The 14,487-nt window shown below is 43.2% G+C and overlaps 1 protein-coding gene across 1 annotated transcript in view; it reads left to right on the forward strand.

Moving 5' to 3' along the window:
• SEPTIN10 (septin 10) overlaps positions 1-14,487 on the forward strand; it is a 119,825-nt gene extending 105,338 nt beyond the window's left edge. The window contains exons 9-11 of the mRNA XM_068268233.1: positions 1,614-1,746; positions 8,297-8,481; positions 12,346-14,487. Coding sequence (XP_068124334.1) covers positions 1,614-1,746; positions 8,297-8,481; positions 12,346-12,355 — 328 coding nt within the window. The 3' untranslated portion in view covers positions 12,356-14,487. The remainder of the gene's footprint in view (positions 1-1,613; positions 1,747-8,296; positions 8,482-12,345) is intronic.

Genomic DNA, 14,487 nt, shown 5'->3' on the forward strand with positions numbered 1-14,487 from the left:
AGTCGTTTGGACGTCAAATTGGGCGTGTGTACAGTCGGTCATTCAGCTGATAACTCTGGTTTTGACGGATCCGCTCGGCTTGATGTCTGTTAAATAATTGCAGGCTTTGGACCAGATCTAATTCACGTTTTCTACTAGGTGATCATTTTTAATTTTCTGTTTAAAATAACTTTTCAGCATTCTGCAATTGAAAGTACCAGCTATGATATCTGACTTTATAAGATTTATTTTTTTACCTGTTGTGAATGCAGTATATGTTGCCTGTAATTGTCTTTTACTTCACTGCAAAATTCTTGCCTGCTTTTGATACATCCGGAGGAGACAGTTATAATTGTGAAAAGTACATTTTGCATTTATTGTTTATTTGCTGCCACCTAGTGTCTGTTAATAATATAACAGTGTCGTTTTTTTGTTGTCCACTTATTCGATAGCACCACTTATTGATAGCAACTCACCAGTCCGCATTTAGATGTATACAGTAGTGATTTTATTTTTAAATGTTGTTTATATATTTTTTTAAACGTTTAGCCTGACTAATGCTGCACAGCCAAAGGCTTACTCTTATTCTTTTAAGTTAGGCAATAAATGGTATCAACCTTGATTCAAAACTTCTTGTCTTTAAAATATTTTCCTTGTTTTGTTTTTTTAAACAAAAGTTTAAATTGTGATATTTGTTAAGAGCCCCACCTGGTGGTGTTACTGGCATTCTATGTTACTATAGCGCTACAGAAAAAATGGCTTAAGCTGGCCATACATGGGTCGATTATGGCCTGATGTGATATGCCGTGCCAAACAATCCCTATCAGGATAGGGATTGGCACCTACACCACAAAATAAGCTCAGTTTCTGTAGGGTTGTCTGGGTGGTATGTTCCCTGAAGTCTGGAAAGGGGATCCTGCACATCCATTTAGAAGAACATATTGCTGTGTGCCAATGCTAATTCCACACAAAGAATTCGGATATGCTGTACACAAGGCTCCTGATCAATATAGAGTGGTGTTTGCATGGGACGGGGGAACATCAGGGAAATTGTGCATTGAACATCCCTGCATGTTATGTAATATACCACACAGCAACACTTTCCTGGCATGTATTAGACAAGCATTGCAGTCACCACCAACAGCATAGTGATGCCACCAATACCTTTGTTGATACCTGCACTTCCATCACAGGCCCTCTTAGGCTTGTTTTACCACAACAGAGACATAGTCACTGTAGAAATGCAGGGGTAGGGACACATTAGGTGCATCTGTTGAGAAGGTGCTTAGCAGAATGTAAGAGATGTTCTGATTGGGTATGGTAAGGAGTTCCAAAGTGCATGACTGAGAGCTCTGTCTTCAGGTGGATTCTGGAGGTTACAAAGTTGTTAGATCCTTTTGGATGCTGCAACAAATTCTTGTGGTATCCCAAGCCCCAGAATGCACTCCCGCATTTAGGTTTGCCAGGCTGCCTTCAGGAATCCACATAAAGAATTCCAGCTTAGTGCACATCTTATTTCAGCCAAGCCTCTCCACATGTTACTAGCATCAGCTAAACCGGCTCAGAAATGATGTGTGTTATTCATGTTCTTTGCTGCAGTCATGGTGAAAAGGTGTGTTGTTGTTGTTTTCCAGCCTGCAAGAGACATATGAGACAAAGCGGCATGAATTCTTTGAGGAGCTGCAGAGGAAAGAAGAGGAGATGAGACAGACCTTTGTGCAGAGAGTCCGAGAAAAAGAAACCGTGCTGAAAGAAGCAGAGAGAGAGGTACCTAATATGTTTTTACGCCTTGAAAATATTTTTGGGTAAATAAAGAATAAAAATATTATTAAACTATATAAAACAGCGAACCTTACTGTAGACACTTACCTTCTTCTGTTGTAGAAATAGTGAGACAAGACATGGACATGGAGGTGAGTCAACACTTGGGCTTATTGCTAACCTCAGCTTTGGAATAGAAGCACATATTTAAATATTACCAGTGTGCTTTGGGAGAACACAGCAACACCATCGCTGTGCACCCATGACATAAACAATTGTATCCATAGACCTAATACTAAAGGCCTGTACCCACCACAAGATTTTCCCAACAATATTTCTGACGACTGGTGATTTTTTGAGTGACAAGCGGTCGTTTCCGTGATCTTGCGGAATGGGTACAAGCATGGGTACAAAGTTTAGTGACGCATGCTGATAACAACCCTCACGGCGGATTGGATCTTTAAGATCCCTGACGACTCTGTGCAAAGTACCGCAAACGCTTGACTTTCCTTTCGCACCAGTCATGTAACATCACAAGCAGGAAGAGGAATCGCTGAAAGCTCGTCGTCAAGGGAATGTCACTGGACCCGTCGGGTGGTGAGTATTCAGCTTTAGGTCTAAGTTAAAAACCTAGGTTTGAAAATGCAACTGTATGCTACACATTGTTTTTATTTATCTTTCATAAAAAGTATTGATGACCTATTGAACTTATGGTTCATCGGCGTAATTAAACTGATTTCTAGTCCTGGGTTGCTAACCCTAAAGGGTCATACCCACCTTGCGATTCTGTCTGCTATTCTTTCAACAACCTTTTCTGTGATCTCGCGATATGGGTATGAGTGCGTGATTAGGCAAACAACCCTTTGCGATGGGCGATGATAATGACTATCACGACGGATTGGAACTTTAAGATCCCTGACGTCCCCCGCTCAAAGTGCCACGATCGTTTGAACTCTCTTTCACGCTTGTCATGTGCCCTTCGCATGTTCCTGCGTGCAGGAAGGTGGATCGTTGGATGTTTGTCATCGGAGGCGTTGCTGTGTTCCATCTTCCTGCATCAAATCATTAAGGCCCTGTACATATGACAGATGAAACTCGGCCGATAACTGCTGCTTCTGCCGAGAATCCAGTGCACGTACGGCCATTCAGCCAGTGATCTGTCCTGGTGGTGATGGGAGATAACATTGTTCTCTCCTACTTACCCCGCATGAAATGTACCCCCCCCCCCCCCCATAGAGCAGAACACATTGCTCGCTTTATGCGTCTACACAACCTTGGCCCTGCAATGGGTCCTAATTCCATGGTAACTGTGTATGAGCCATTTTTATTTAACAATTACCACATTTTTCTCACCATAACACACATATGACCATAAGACACACCTAGGTTATAAAGGATGAAAACCAGGAAAAAATATTATAAACCTAGTGTGTCTTCAGGGTGCAGGAATGTCTTGTGGAGCATTTCCCCCAAGCTGTCTCCCCACCTTTGCTGACAGTGCTTCCCCAGGGGCCCCAGCAGAGTATCTGCAGCCAGCACCCGGTTTCTCCCCAAGCTGTCTCTGCCACCCCCAAGCTTATAGCAGTCCCTGGGACCCCTGCAGAGTATAATGGCAGCAGAGCGCACTCACCTCTCCTGCCAACGTGTTCCTCACAGGGGACACCTGGCACAGTCTCTAATATGTAGTATTCGGTCCATAAGACACAGACTATAATCCCCTCCCCTATTTTTGGGGGGTTGGGGGTATCGGGGTGCGAGGTGTCTGATTGAACTATAAATACCGTATTGTTTTTGTCTTTTGAGTGATTATACTTGATGTTCACTTTCTGAAGGCATCCTCATGAAAAGCAATCAGCCTCATCACACTGCATATTCATTGTCTAGTAAGAAAAATAGCATTGTGTTTTGATTGGCTATGTAGTCTAGCAAAGCTGAGTGAACTCAAGCACAGAACTGGCTGAATTACAAACTCTTTGGCATATCAAACTTTTTAAATATTTGTATTGAAAAAAAAAAAAAAACATTTACATGCTTGTGAAAAGCTACTTCCCTGGCTGGTTAATACTTTCTGAATTATTCTACTAATACTTCTAAGGAGTAGACCAATTAGCTGTTGTGACCCCACTTTTCTGCTAGCTGCACACTTGTAGGAGGTGGGCCAAATGATCAGCCTACAAGCCTGACAGGTTTATTAAATTGGACCTGCACTCTTGCACAGGACAGAAGGAAAACAGGAGGAGGGGAAATGTATATATACCCTGTATGTAATTAGAGATTTTAGCCTGTCTAATTCTCACTCACCTGTGTCTAATCACAAGTTGTAATTTGATCTCTCCCCTGTGTCACCTGACTGCCATGGCAGATAAGGCAGATAAGCTCATTTGAAAACACAGGATGTTAACAATATTTCTGCTTCCATGAAAGCAGGAAGGAGAAACAGTGCAGATTTAGTGTAGGATTTGTATCAGCTGTAATAAAGAAATGTTTTTTTTTAAAGGAAATCTGAAGTGAAAATAAACTTATGATGTAATGAATTGTATGTATAGTACCGCTATGTAATACAACATTAGTACAGAAAGAGTTAAGAAACATCAGTTGTTATCTATGCAAATGAGCTTCCCTGGGCTCTCTGACTAATTTAGTCGCCTACAGTGCTATTTTCTGAAGCACTTACACATCAAAGAAACAGTGACAGAACTTCAGATGAGATGTTACCGCAGGGAAGTTCAAAGGGTCATTAGCTCTGCTCTGTTTCATAGTTTAAAATGCAGAGTGTAGTTTGGAAACTGTAATATTAGAGAATGATGCAATGTTAGAAAAAAAAAGCTACATAACTGAAAATAAAAATAAGACTCTTTTCTTTGCTACTAATGTTCTATTAATTATCCGTATTACACATACAATTCATTATATGATAAGTTTTTTTTCCCAGCCTCAATGTCACTTTAAAGGTTATTATGCTGTTGCGTATCTTTTAGAGCAGAGAGGAAGTTCTGAGTTCAGGTCCGCTTTAATGGATACCCGAGGTGACATGTGACATGATGAGATAGACATGTGTATGTACAGTGCCTAGCACACTAATAACTATGCTGTGTTCCTTTTTTTCTTTCTCTGCCTGAAAGAGTAAAGGCAGCCATACACTGGTTGATTGCCACTACATCGACCAACAGATAGATCCCTCTCAGATCGAATCTGATCACAGAGGGATCTATTGGCTGCCAAACACTGCACACAGATTTTGAATCAATTTCAGCTTGAAATTGATTCACAACCTGTGGTGCTGCCGTCTACTCTCCGCCCCGTGTGTTCCCCCAGCCAGCAGCAATACATTACCTGTCCGCTGGCGCAAGTCTCCAGTCCGTGCTGTCTCTTTCTCCAGCCGGCCTGTCTCCTCATTACTTCCTGTCCCATCCTGTGACAAGCGAAAGTACAAACAGTAGAGGGCGCTCATCACAGGAGGAGACAGGAAGTAATGAGGAGACAGGCCAGCCGGAAAAAGTGTCAGCGTGGACCGGGGACTTGCGCCAGCGGACAGGTAATGTATTGCTGCCGCTATGCTGCGTCAGTCATCGCCAAATCAATCGTCGCTAACGACGCACTCCCAACCCGCCCGCGAACGAGCAAAATTTTCCACCGGGACAGAACGACTGAATCGATCGATTTCGGATGGAAATCGATCGATGAACATTTGCGTTATTGATTTCACAGCAGATTCGATCACAGTGATCGAATCTGCTGTATAGCGACGGGAAATCGACGTAGTGTATGAGTAGCTTTAAACATCAGGTTATGTAAGTGGCAGTTCCTGTCTGAGTCAGGACTGGGTCAGACTACAGTGTGACCCTCACTGATAAAAAATTACAACTATAAAACACTTTCCTAGCAGAAAATGGCTTCTGAGAGCAGGAAAGAGATAAAAAGGGTCAATAGTTCATAGATTTTAGCTCTGGCCTACTTCAATGAATGTGTCATTGAGCAAAAACAATAACATTTAAAAAGTAGATTTTAAATATAAAATAAAATGGTGGAATATCTTAAAAAGTCATTTTTGGAGGAGAAGGATAGATACAATTATTTATTTTTATTAGTTTAATTTCACTTCGGGTGTCCTTTAACAGAAAGTAACAATTGCCACCCCCATATTCCTCTTAGGTCTAGTTTCTTTTATACCATTTGTGACGAATCAACGTTTATTCGTCCTAAAAAAGTAGTTAGAGCCTTATAAAATATTCCCTGTCGCCACTATTAAAAAGTGACAGATAGGGAAAGGCTTAATTTACAAAAAGATCAGGGAAGCCAGGGGTTAACAGTTCCTCTCCCTGGTCAAATGTAGCAAATGCTGACTCTTATTACCTAGTTTTTTTGCACCTCCATGTGACAAAGGGTCCTGGGCATTCAGGGACCCCCAACCAGGCAGAAAGAGGGAAATCTCACACCTCCACTGCCCTAACCTGACTTGGTGGCTCCTCAGCTCCTTACATGAAAAGAGCAGCCACAGGAGGTCCTGCTAACCTCTTGCAGAAGCCACTTAGAGACAACAGCTGGCTTTCTCACTGACAGTTAGGAAAACCTTTCTGTGATCTCACAAATATGAAATCCATCTTTTGTCATACAGAACCCGCTTATTATGAAATTCGGAACCAACCACACAATTGGATGTTTCTGAATTCAAGGTAAGCCCTGCCAAAGCAGAGATATGCATTTTGGGGTCACCGTTCACTCTAAACCCCCCAAATTTGATATCATTGTTATCGTTAAATTCTGATCGACCTGTAAGGGCTGGTTCAGACGGACGCTTGCAGAGCGTTTACAGCCAGCGTTCAGGGCTTGGTGTTAAACGCTCCCATTCAAGTGAATGGGAGCGTTTGTACCAAGCTTTCAAGCGCGTTTACACAAACGCGGCGTTTGGGTCCCGATTTTCCCTGGCGTTCAAGGAGCCCCTGGAAGCTACATGTAGCTTCCAGGGGAGGTTAACCGCGACGGCTAATGTCCCCCTAGGGGAAGAAAAAACGCGACCGCATCCAAACGCACACGAACGCTGCTGAACGCAACGCCAGCAAACGCAACGCCTCCAAACGTCCGTCTGAACCAGCCCTAAATGTTATTAGATTTAACATAACCTGTATGGTTTGAAGATCAGCACACCTATCATGACTCACATATAATTTTGTGTTCATGCGAGGGGCGGGGAGATCTCCTGTTCCAAAGAGGTGTGTGATCCACGCCCCCTAACCCCTCCTTGCTGGAGTGGGGGCTATAACCAGAGAGAGCCCAGAAAGCTCTGAGTCCTTTACCTTTCATCTGATGCCTAGTAACATCCTGGCAGCCCGCAAGGACACGGGCCAAAACCTCCATCTTGGAACTATTTCTAACAAAGGCTTGTTGGCCGCATGGCAACCACTATTTTGGACTTTACGCCAAAGACTTGCGATTGCCGCATGGACTACCAATAACGGTATTTTAACTGTATATTCGGACATTCTGTTCTTTTCTTCTCTTCTCTCTGTCAAATCAATCTGTTCTAAAATAAGCTGTGTGTATGTAGTTTAGAAATAAACTAACGATTATTATCGTTCAGTCGTGTGCCTGTTCTGGTCATCTGATTGCTGCTATAACGAATCTGCCCTCTGAAGAGTCAGTCATACTACCGCATTGTTTTATGATTTGCTTATAATTGTTGATTTGCTAGCTAGGTTGCAAATAACCGTTTCTTCCTTCTAGGATTAGCTAGTACCAGATTTCCTGTGCAAAATCGATAACGTTAGTTTCTCGATTGTATACAATTCGAGATTGCATCATATAGGGACCCAGTAACCTTTCTTTAACGTCACATTGCTCAGAGTCTTTAAGCCGTCGGAAGTGACTATTCCCCGAACGGTGACTGGAGCGTGTTGAACGTGATTGGGCTGGCTACCGTATTATGATAGCGTTGGGGTCTCTTCGCCCTAGTTGGAGACTGTCTGCTCCTCAATCAGGCAGTGGTGGCAGTGTATTTACCCGATTTCCAGCGCGAAATCAATATTTTTAGTTTACCGATTGTATATACAATCAGAATTGTACATGTATGGGCACCTCCAACCAATCTTAACCGTTTACTACGCACACAGTGAATTTGCCTCCAGCAGTCTCTAGTGCATGAGACCTGCATGGCAACAGTGGCCTAGCAATACGGGATTGGTGGATGTTTGTCCCATTACATATTGTCGGCAGCTGCGCGACCAATCTTTGTCAGTCTGTTCACCGTACTTCCTGCGTATGCTAACAGGAGCAGATTAGACGGGATTGGCACGCTCTGTCGCCTTTACTTTCTTCCCTCTGACGATCCAGCAACCGGTCTCGTTGTCCGTCTGCGCCCGTACTTCCTGCGTACGCTAATGGGAGCAGATCTCGACGGGATCGCAGGGCTGGATTGTCACACCATTTAGATGTCTATTGGGAATTTTGTTTAACCGCTTCTGTGCGTTTTTATAATGAATCTAAATGCTAGATTTCTACTGCTATATACTGTATATTCCATAATACAGTATGATCACATCTGCCTGCCTTGTATTTTCAGTTACAGAACAGATTTGAACAGCTGAAGAGGCTTCATCAGGATGAGAGGACAAACCTGGACGAGAAAAGAAAAGACTTACAGGAGGAGATAAATGCTTTCAGTAAACGGAAAGCTGCTGCAGAGCTCTTACAAGGACAGGCGTTTGGAAGTGTGGCCAACACCAGTTTGAAGAAAGATCGCAAAACGTAAGAACCCTACTTTTATCATGTTACTGTTGGAAGTCATTGGAAAATGCTGCTCTCTACAAAGTATGCTGTCTACGCTTGAAAATAAATTTGACAGCCCATCAATACCTCTGCACACTCACCTGCCTGGCTCACCTGCAGTAAGAAATCAAAGTCCTAAAGATGAACTTTAACCCAGGATTGAACTTCATCCCAATCGATAGCCGATTCCCCCTTTCCCACAAGAAATCCTTTCCTTTTCTCAACTAGATCAGAGACCTATGTATGGCTGATATTGTGGCAAAACTCTCCCCACGGTGTGATACCAGGGCCATGGCTCTCACAGTTTGCGGTCTGTGAATCTTGTTGCATTGTTGGCAATAACGGCCGTTTGCCAACTGCAAAGCGGTATTTCCCTCTGTGCATAGAACCTTCAGTGAACAAAAGGTCCACAGAGATCACTTGGCAGGACTAAAGATGATGATAAATTGTCTAATTGCATAATTGTGTTCCTTTCCTATAGTTTATAGGGCATTCCTCAAGCCAAATATTTTTTTGTTTTTGTTTTAATACTCTAATTCCCTATAAACTAAATAAGCCACGCCCACAGGCTCAGAGAGCCTTGGCAGTAGCAAGGGCTCATGGGAGCTCAGTCTGGGCAGGAGGAGGGGGAGGTATTACTAGCCAGAGATTTCAGAGGCAGAGGGGAGGAGGGAGGAAGAGGGGGGTTTTAGGTTTTTTTCAGTCTGAGTGCTGATGGTGCAGATAAGCCTGCCTCTGTGTAATTTATTTATTTATTTGTTGTATTTATAAAGCGCCAACATATTACGCAGCGCTGGACATTAATTTAGGTTACAGACAATATTTAGGGGTGACAAACAGCAATATGACAATACAGGAATACAAGAAAACCAGATCACACAGCACAGTATGAGTACAAGGTAATGCTTAGTCAGTCACTGGATGGGAGCATGGAGTTAGGCAAGTTAGGTTCACTCAAATGCATAGCATGGGTGCACAGTAATAGATGTGCATGATCAGGTAGGACACAAACATGTTTACAAACATGGCTGCTGTCATTATATCACAGGAAGAAATAATCATTTTCTATTAAAGCAGTATGCAGACAGATTTGCTGTTTAAACCATCTAAACTGTACATAAGATATATAGACAAGTTACTTGTTATAGTTAGTTTTTCATCTCGGATCGGCTTTAAGGTGGGATAAGTAGTGATTAAGTCATTGGCAAATTAATGGGAGGAGCTTTTTAAGGGGAAATAACCTGTGGTATGGAAGTTAATATTGATTAAAAAAAGCAAGTAATTTTATTCATTACGTTATTTTCACTACAGTTTCTCTTTAAGTTATACACACACCTTAGACCTTCATCGCCCAAAATGATGGTTCATTCAAGTTAAAATCTAGTGAGTATAGGCGTTCCCCAGCATTATTAGTATGATTACTGACATTGTCATTCATGATACGTCATGCTGGATTAATAATGAACAACACTGCTCTTCTGTTGTCCTTGCAGTGGGGCACTTCCTGCTTTACTCCTCATCCCTTCTCCATAGAACAGGACAGGCTGTTTGGCAGAGAAGTGGCCAGTTTCTGTACAGTGATTGATCCTAGACTGTCACTCAGACTCTAACACATACTGATGTCATTTGGTATCAGTTATTACAAATGTGTATGTAGCTTAAAGAGAACCTGAACTAAACATGAAAAGTCAAAATAAACATACACACGTCATACTTACCTCCCGTGTAGTCTACTCCCCAATCTCTCTCTCCTCTCCTGCATCCTGTTTGTCCACTGTGATCAATGGACTTCGCTGTCCTCCATTTTGAAAATGGCCATTACCCCATAACAGCTTCCTGTTCAGCAAACTGTTAAACTGTAATGTAGAGCTTGTGTAGAGTTACTTACCAGCGCCATATAAATTGTATGTCTATTAAACTGTAATGTAGCCCACTTGAGCATTAGGGAAACATGGACATTACCTTGCTCATCAGCGCTAGGCTAGCTACATGCTAAAAAAAAGTGAAAAAAAACCTCCCGTGGCCGCGCAGCCGCACAAATCATACCGCCAGGGAGGTTAAATGTAAAAAGATGAGGTAAAACATTTTTTTTTATAATAAACCACATTTTTAGAATGCATTTTTAATTTGCTATAGCGCTGCCCTGAGTGTTAAAAATGATGCTCGGTTCACTTTAAAGGAGTTATCAGCCAAAAATTAACAAAGTAAGCGCTACTTACCCAGGGCTTCCTCTAGCCCCAAGCTCCCAGCATGTCCCTCGCCGCAGCTCTGCATGCAGCCGCTCGCTGCAGCTCCCTCCCGGTCCCCGGCGATTACGTCGGGCTGACCTCCAGGCCTGCGCAGTCCGCTCCGGTCCACGTGGCGGTGATAGACAGCGCCGCTCGCGCAGGCGCAGTACAGGCCGACCTGGAGGTCGGCCTGACGTCATCGCCGGGGACCGGGACGGAGCTGCGGCGAGCGGCTGCATGCAGAGCTGCGGCGAGGGACATGCTGGGAGCTTGGGGCTAGAGGAAGCCCTGGGTAAGTAGTGCTTATTTTGTTAATTTTTGGCTGAATACACCTTTAAGGTAACCTTAAGTCATACATCAGGTGACTTGGTGGGCGATCAACCATCTGATTTGACTTTTATAACTGGAATCGGATGAAAATCGGTGCTGACAAGTGCATGCCTGACCGACAATGCCGACTAAAATTGGTCACATTAATTGATCGGACATGGTGCAAGATGTAGGGCCAACTTACTCGATTGGGTGCGCGGTGGTAACAGTGAACGATATCGGGATGAACGTAACAAAGCCTCCGGTTCTACCCCTTCTAATGTTTAATGTGCCCCCCCCCCCCCCCCTGGTGGCCAGTGCAAGCTATACATTACCTGTCCGTGTCCTCTGCTTGTTCCGGGCATCCTCTGTTCTCCATACACGTGGTTGCCTAGTTACGTGGGCGCGTGTGTGACGTCTGGCATCACACACGCACCCTTACTAGGCAACCAAGTGGAGCGCTCTTGTATGGAGAAGGGAGGGAGCCCAGAGCAAACAGAGGCCGCAGACAGCTAGGGTATAGCTTGCACTGGGGGACATTAGACATTTGGACAGCGTCGGGTGGCAAGGCATTCTGATGTGGCATCACAAGGCCAATTCCTGATCAATTTCAGCATGAAATTGATTGGGACTCGACCTGTGATGTAATGGCAGCCGACAGATCTCTCTCTAATCAGATTCGATTGGAGAGAGATTTGTATCTTGGTCGAATCTGCCCATCATCGCTAGATGTATGGCTACCTTTAGAATCTTAAAGTGAGCCAGAGACGAAGCACCCTCATGTATTTTACCATGTATATCAGTGGGAACATTAGAGAAAACACCTACCCTGCTCTCTGTTTAATTTTTAACTGTTCAGCTTGCTTCTTATGAGCCCTGATAAAATTCTGAGCAAAGCCAGACTGAATGCTCAGTCTGGGATTTTATCAGGGCTGATAAGAAGCAAGCTGAACAGTTAAAAATGAAACAGAGAGCAGGGTAGGTGTTTTCTCTAATGCTCCCACTGATATATATGGTAAAATACATGAGGGTGCTTCGTCTCTGGTTCTCTTTAAATAAATAAATAAATAAATGCCATCACCCTGATGATCTTTCTACATTAGATCATTTACACCGATTATCAGTTTATTTTCTTCCACACATGACCACCATAAGACAAACAGAGCATGAGAGCAGTGTGTAGTATATTACTCAGTACATTTCTGCTTCCAGTATCTCCATTTACTGCTTACACAAGCACTAGTCATGCAAAGGCAAAAGTCAGACTGATGAAGTATCTTTCACTTTCCTTTGTTATGTTTTACAGTTTCATGTGAGATGCTACAATCAATACATCAGTGGCGATTTCTGTTATTTCACCTGTTTGTAAATGGGTCTATGAAGGCTGCATCCAGTTCTGTCAAGTTACAGAAGGCTACATACAACTGCTAAGAGAAGACCTGGAAAAAGCAGCTAGAAATCTTGCCTGGACTCTGTTATGTGACTTTATAACTGTTTGGATGTTGTGCTCCTTTCTGTTACTGCCTGATACCAAAGAATACAAGAGGAGGGATTTGCAGCTATTGTCTTCAGAAATAATCACTGTTTTATAGGGATAGTATCCTTGTGAACAGAAATATGTTGTGGCATACAATAGATTGTGGATAGCCAGGAGTTTACACAGCAGCCATGCCCTGCTTGCCTCTAGCTGTGGCAAACCTCACACATTCTGCTGTTAGAGCTCACTGAACTGCATGGGGCAGCACCCATGCTAGGTAGGGGCTCAAGATATTTTTTTCAGTTTAGAAACTGATGAAGAGCTGGATGTATGCATGAGAATCTCCACCCATTCCCTTCCATCCCTGTTCATTTTGGATCCCAAAAATTAGGTTGTATGTAGATTCTATTCCCACACACCCTAAAACGAGAATTGTATTCAGTTGCTTCAATAACAGTGGGGGGAAAAGTCAAACTACAGTTTACTATGCTGAACATGGGGCAGATGCATCAAAACCAGTGAAAGAAAAAAAAAATGTGAGCAAAATTTGAGCAGCTGACCCAAACCAATCAGACTCCAGCTTTAAAGGAAACCTGAAATGGGGGAATACAATAATATATACATACCTGGGGCTTTATCGAACCCCCTTCAGGCTGTTTGCTCCCTCGCTGTCCACCTCTGTCACTTAGGTACTCCTTTAGTTTCCCCGGTAATACTTTCAGTTGGGACATGCTGCGCATATGCAGCCCGATTGTGCACACGCACCCCCTTCACGTTCCTTTGGCTGGGTTCATCCTGCGCAGTGCGCTTCCGGTGACGGGATTATTATGGGGCGCACGCGCAGACTGACTGCTCCTGTGCTGACTGGCCCCAACTGAAGGATGGTGAGGGAGCAAACAGCCTGAAGGGGACTGGAGGAAGCCCCAGGTACGTATACATTTGTTTAGTCCCCCGTCTCAGGGCCACTTTACAACTGAATTAAAAGTTATGATCAGCAAATCTTTTCTTTAGCTCCAATTTTCTTTGTGTCTAATGCTGGGAATACACGCTCGATTCTGAGTCATTTAGATGGCTCGATAGATAATTTCCGACACGTCCGATCTCCCGCCCCATCGTTCTGCCGCTCGATTCTGCATTGAGGACAATGGAAAAATATTTTTTTTTAAAACGAGCGGAAGATAAGAGAATCGCCTGCAGAATTAAGCAGGGAATCGATCGAGCGGGAAAATCGAGCCATGTATGCCCAGCATAAGGGCCTTGTACTACTGCCATTCACCAGTGCAAAAGAGGACACAATAGTTTTACCTCTGCACTCGCTCAACATTTATTGGTCTGACTGAAAAGTCCCATCATTCAATTGCACTGAATGGCAGTCAAACCAAAAATGCTGCAGGTGTTGCATTATGATTCAGCTAGAATTGCAATACATTGCAACACAATTTGCCCTTGCATTCAGCAAACTGCTTGTGCTCCAAAAGCCACTAAGGCCCTTGATAAATATGATTCAGGGTTTCATAGGGCTGCCTGTCTCCCAGCTCCTGGTCAGGTTGTACTGTGCATAGGAAGATACTAGCAGGGCTCAGGCATTGTATAAGCTCCTCATCTACCCTCATTTATATGTGTATGACACAAAATGGTCCTTGTAAACCTTACAAACATGTTAATGCCACACAAATAATTATAGAACTGTCCCCTTTTTGCAATGCTACTATTTTCTAACTTGTAGTTACAGGAATACCTTTGTAGAGAGAATCCGTATCTTTTCTGTAATAATACCTGGTCTGAATTGGTATTTTTATATGGACATTTCAGATGAGGCCATCTTGGATTTGCATTGTTCTAACATATCTGTTAGCTGATTATTGTTTGAATTGGAGACAGGATAAACAACTGGCTAATCCTAATGTCTATGTTAACATTAATGTTCCATAGTAAAATATACTTACACAATTGGAACTTTTTCACATGAAT

This window comes from Hyperolius riggenbachi, chromosome 2 (genome assembly GCF_040937935.1).
Source record: "Hyperolius riggenbachi isolate aHypRig1 chromosome 2, aHypRig1.pri, whole genome shotgun sequence".
NCBI lineage: Eukaryota > Metazoa > Chordata > Amphibia > Anura > Hyperoliidae > Hyperolius > Hyperolius riggenbachi.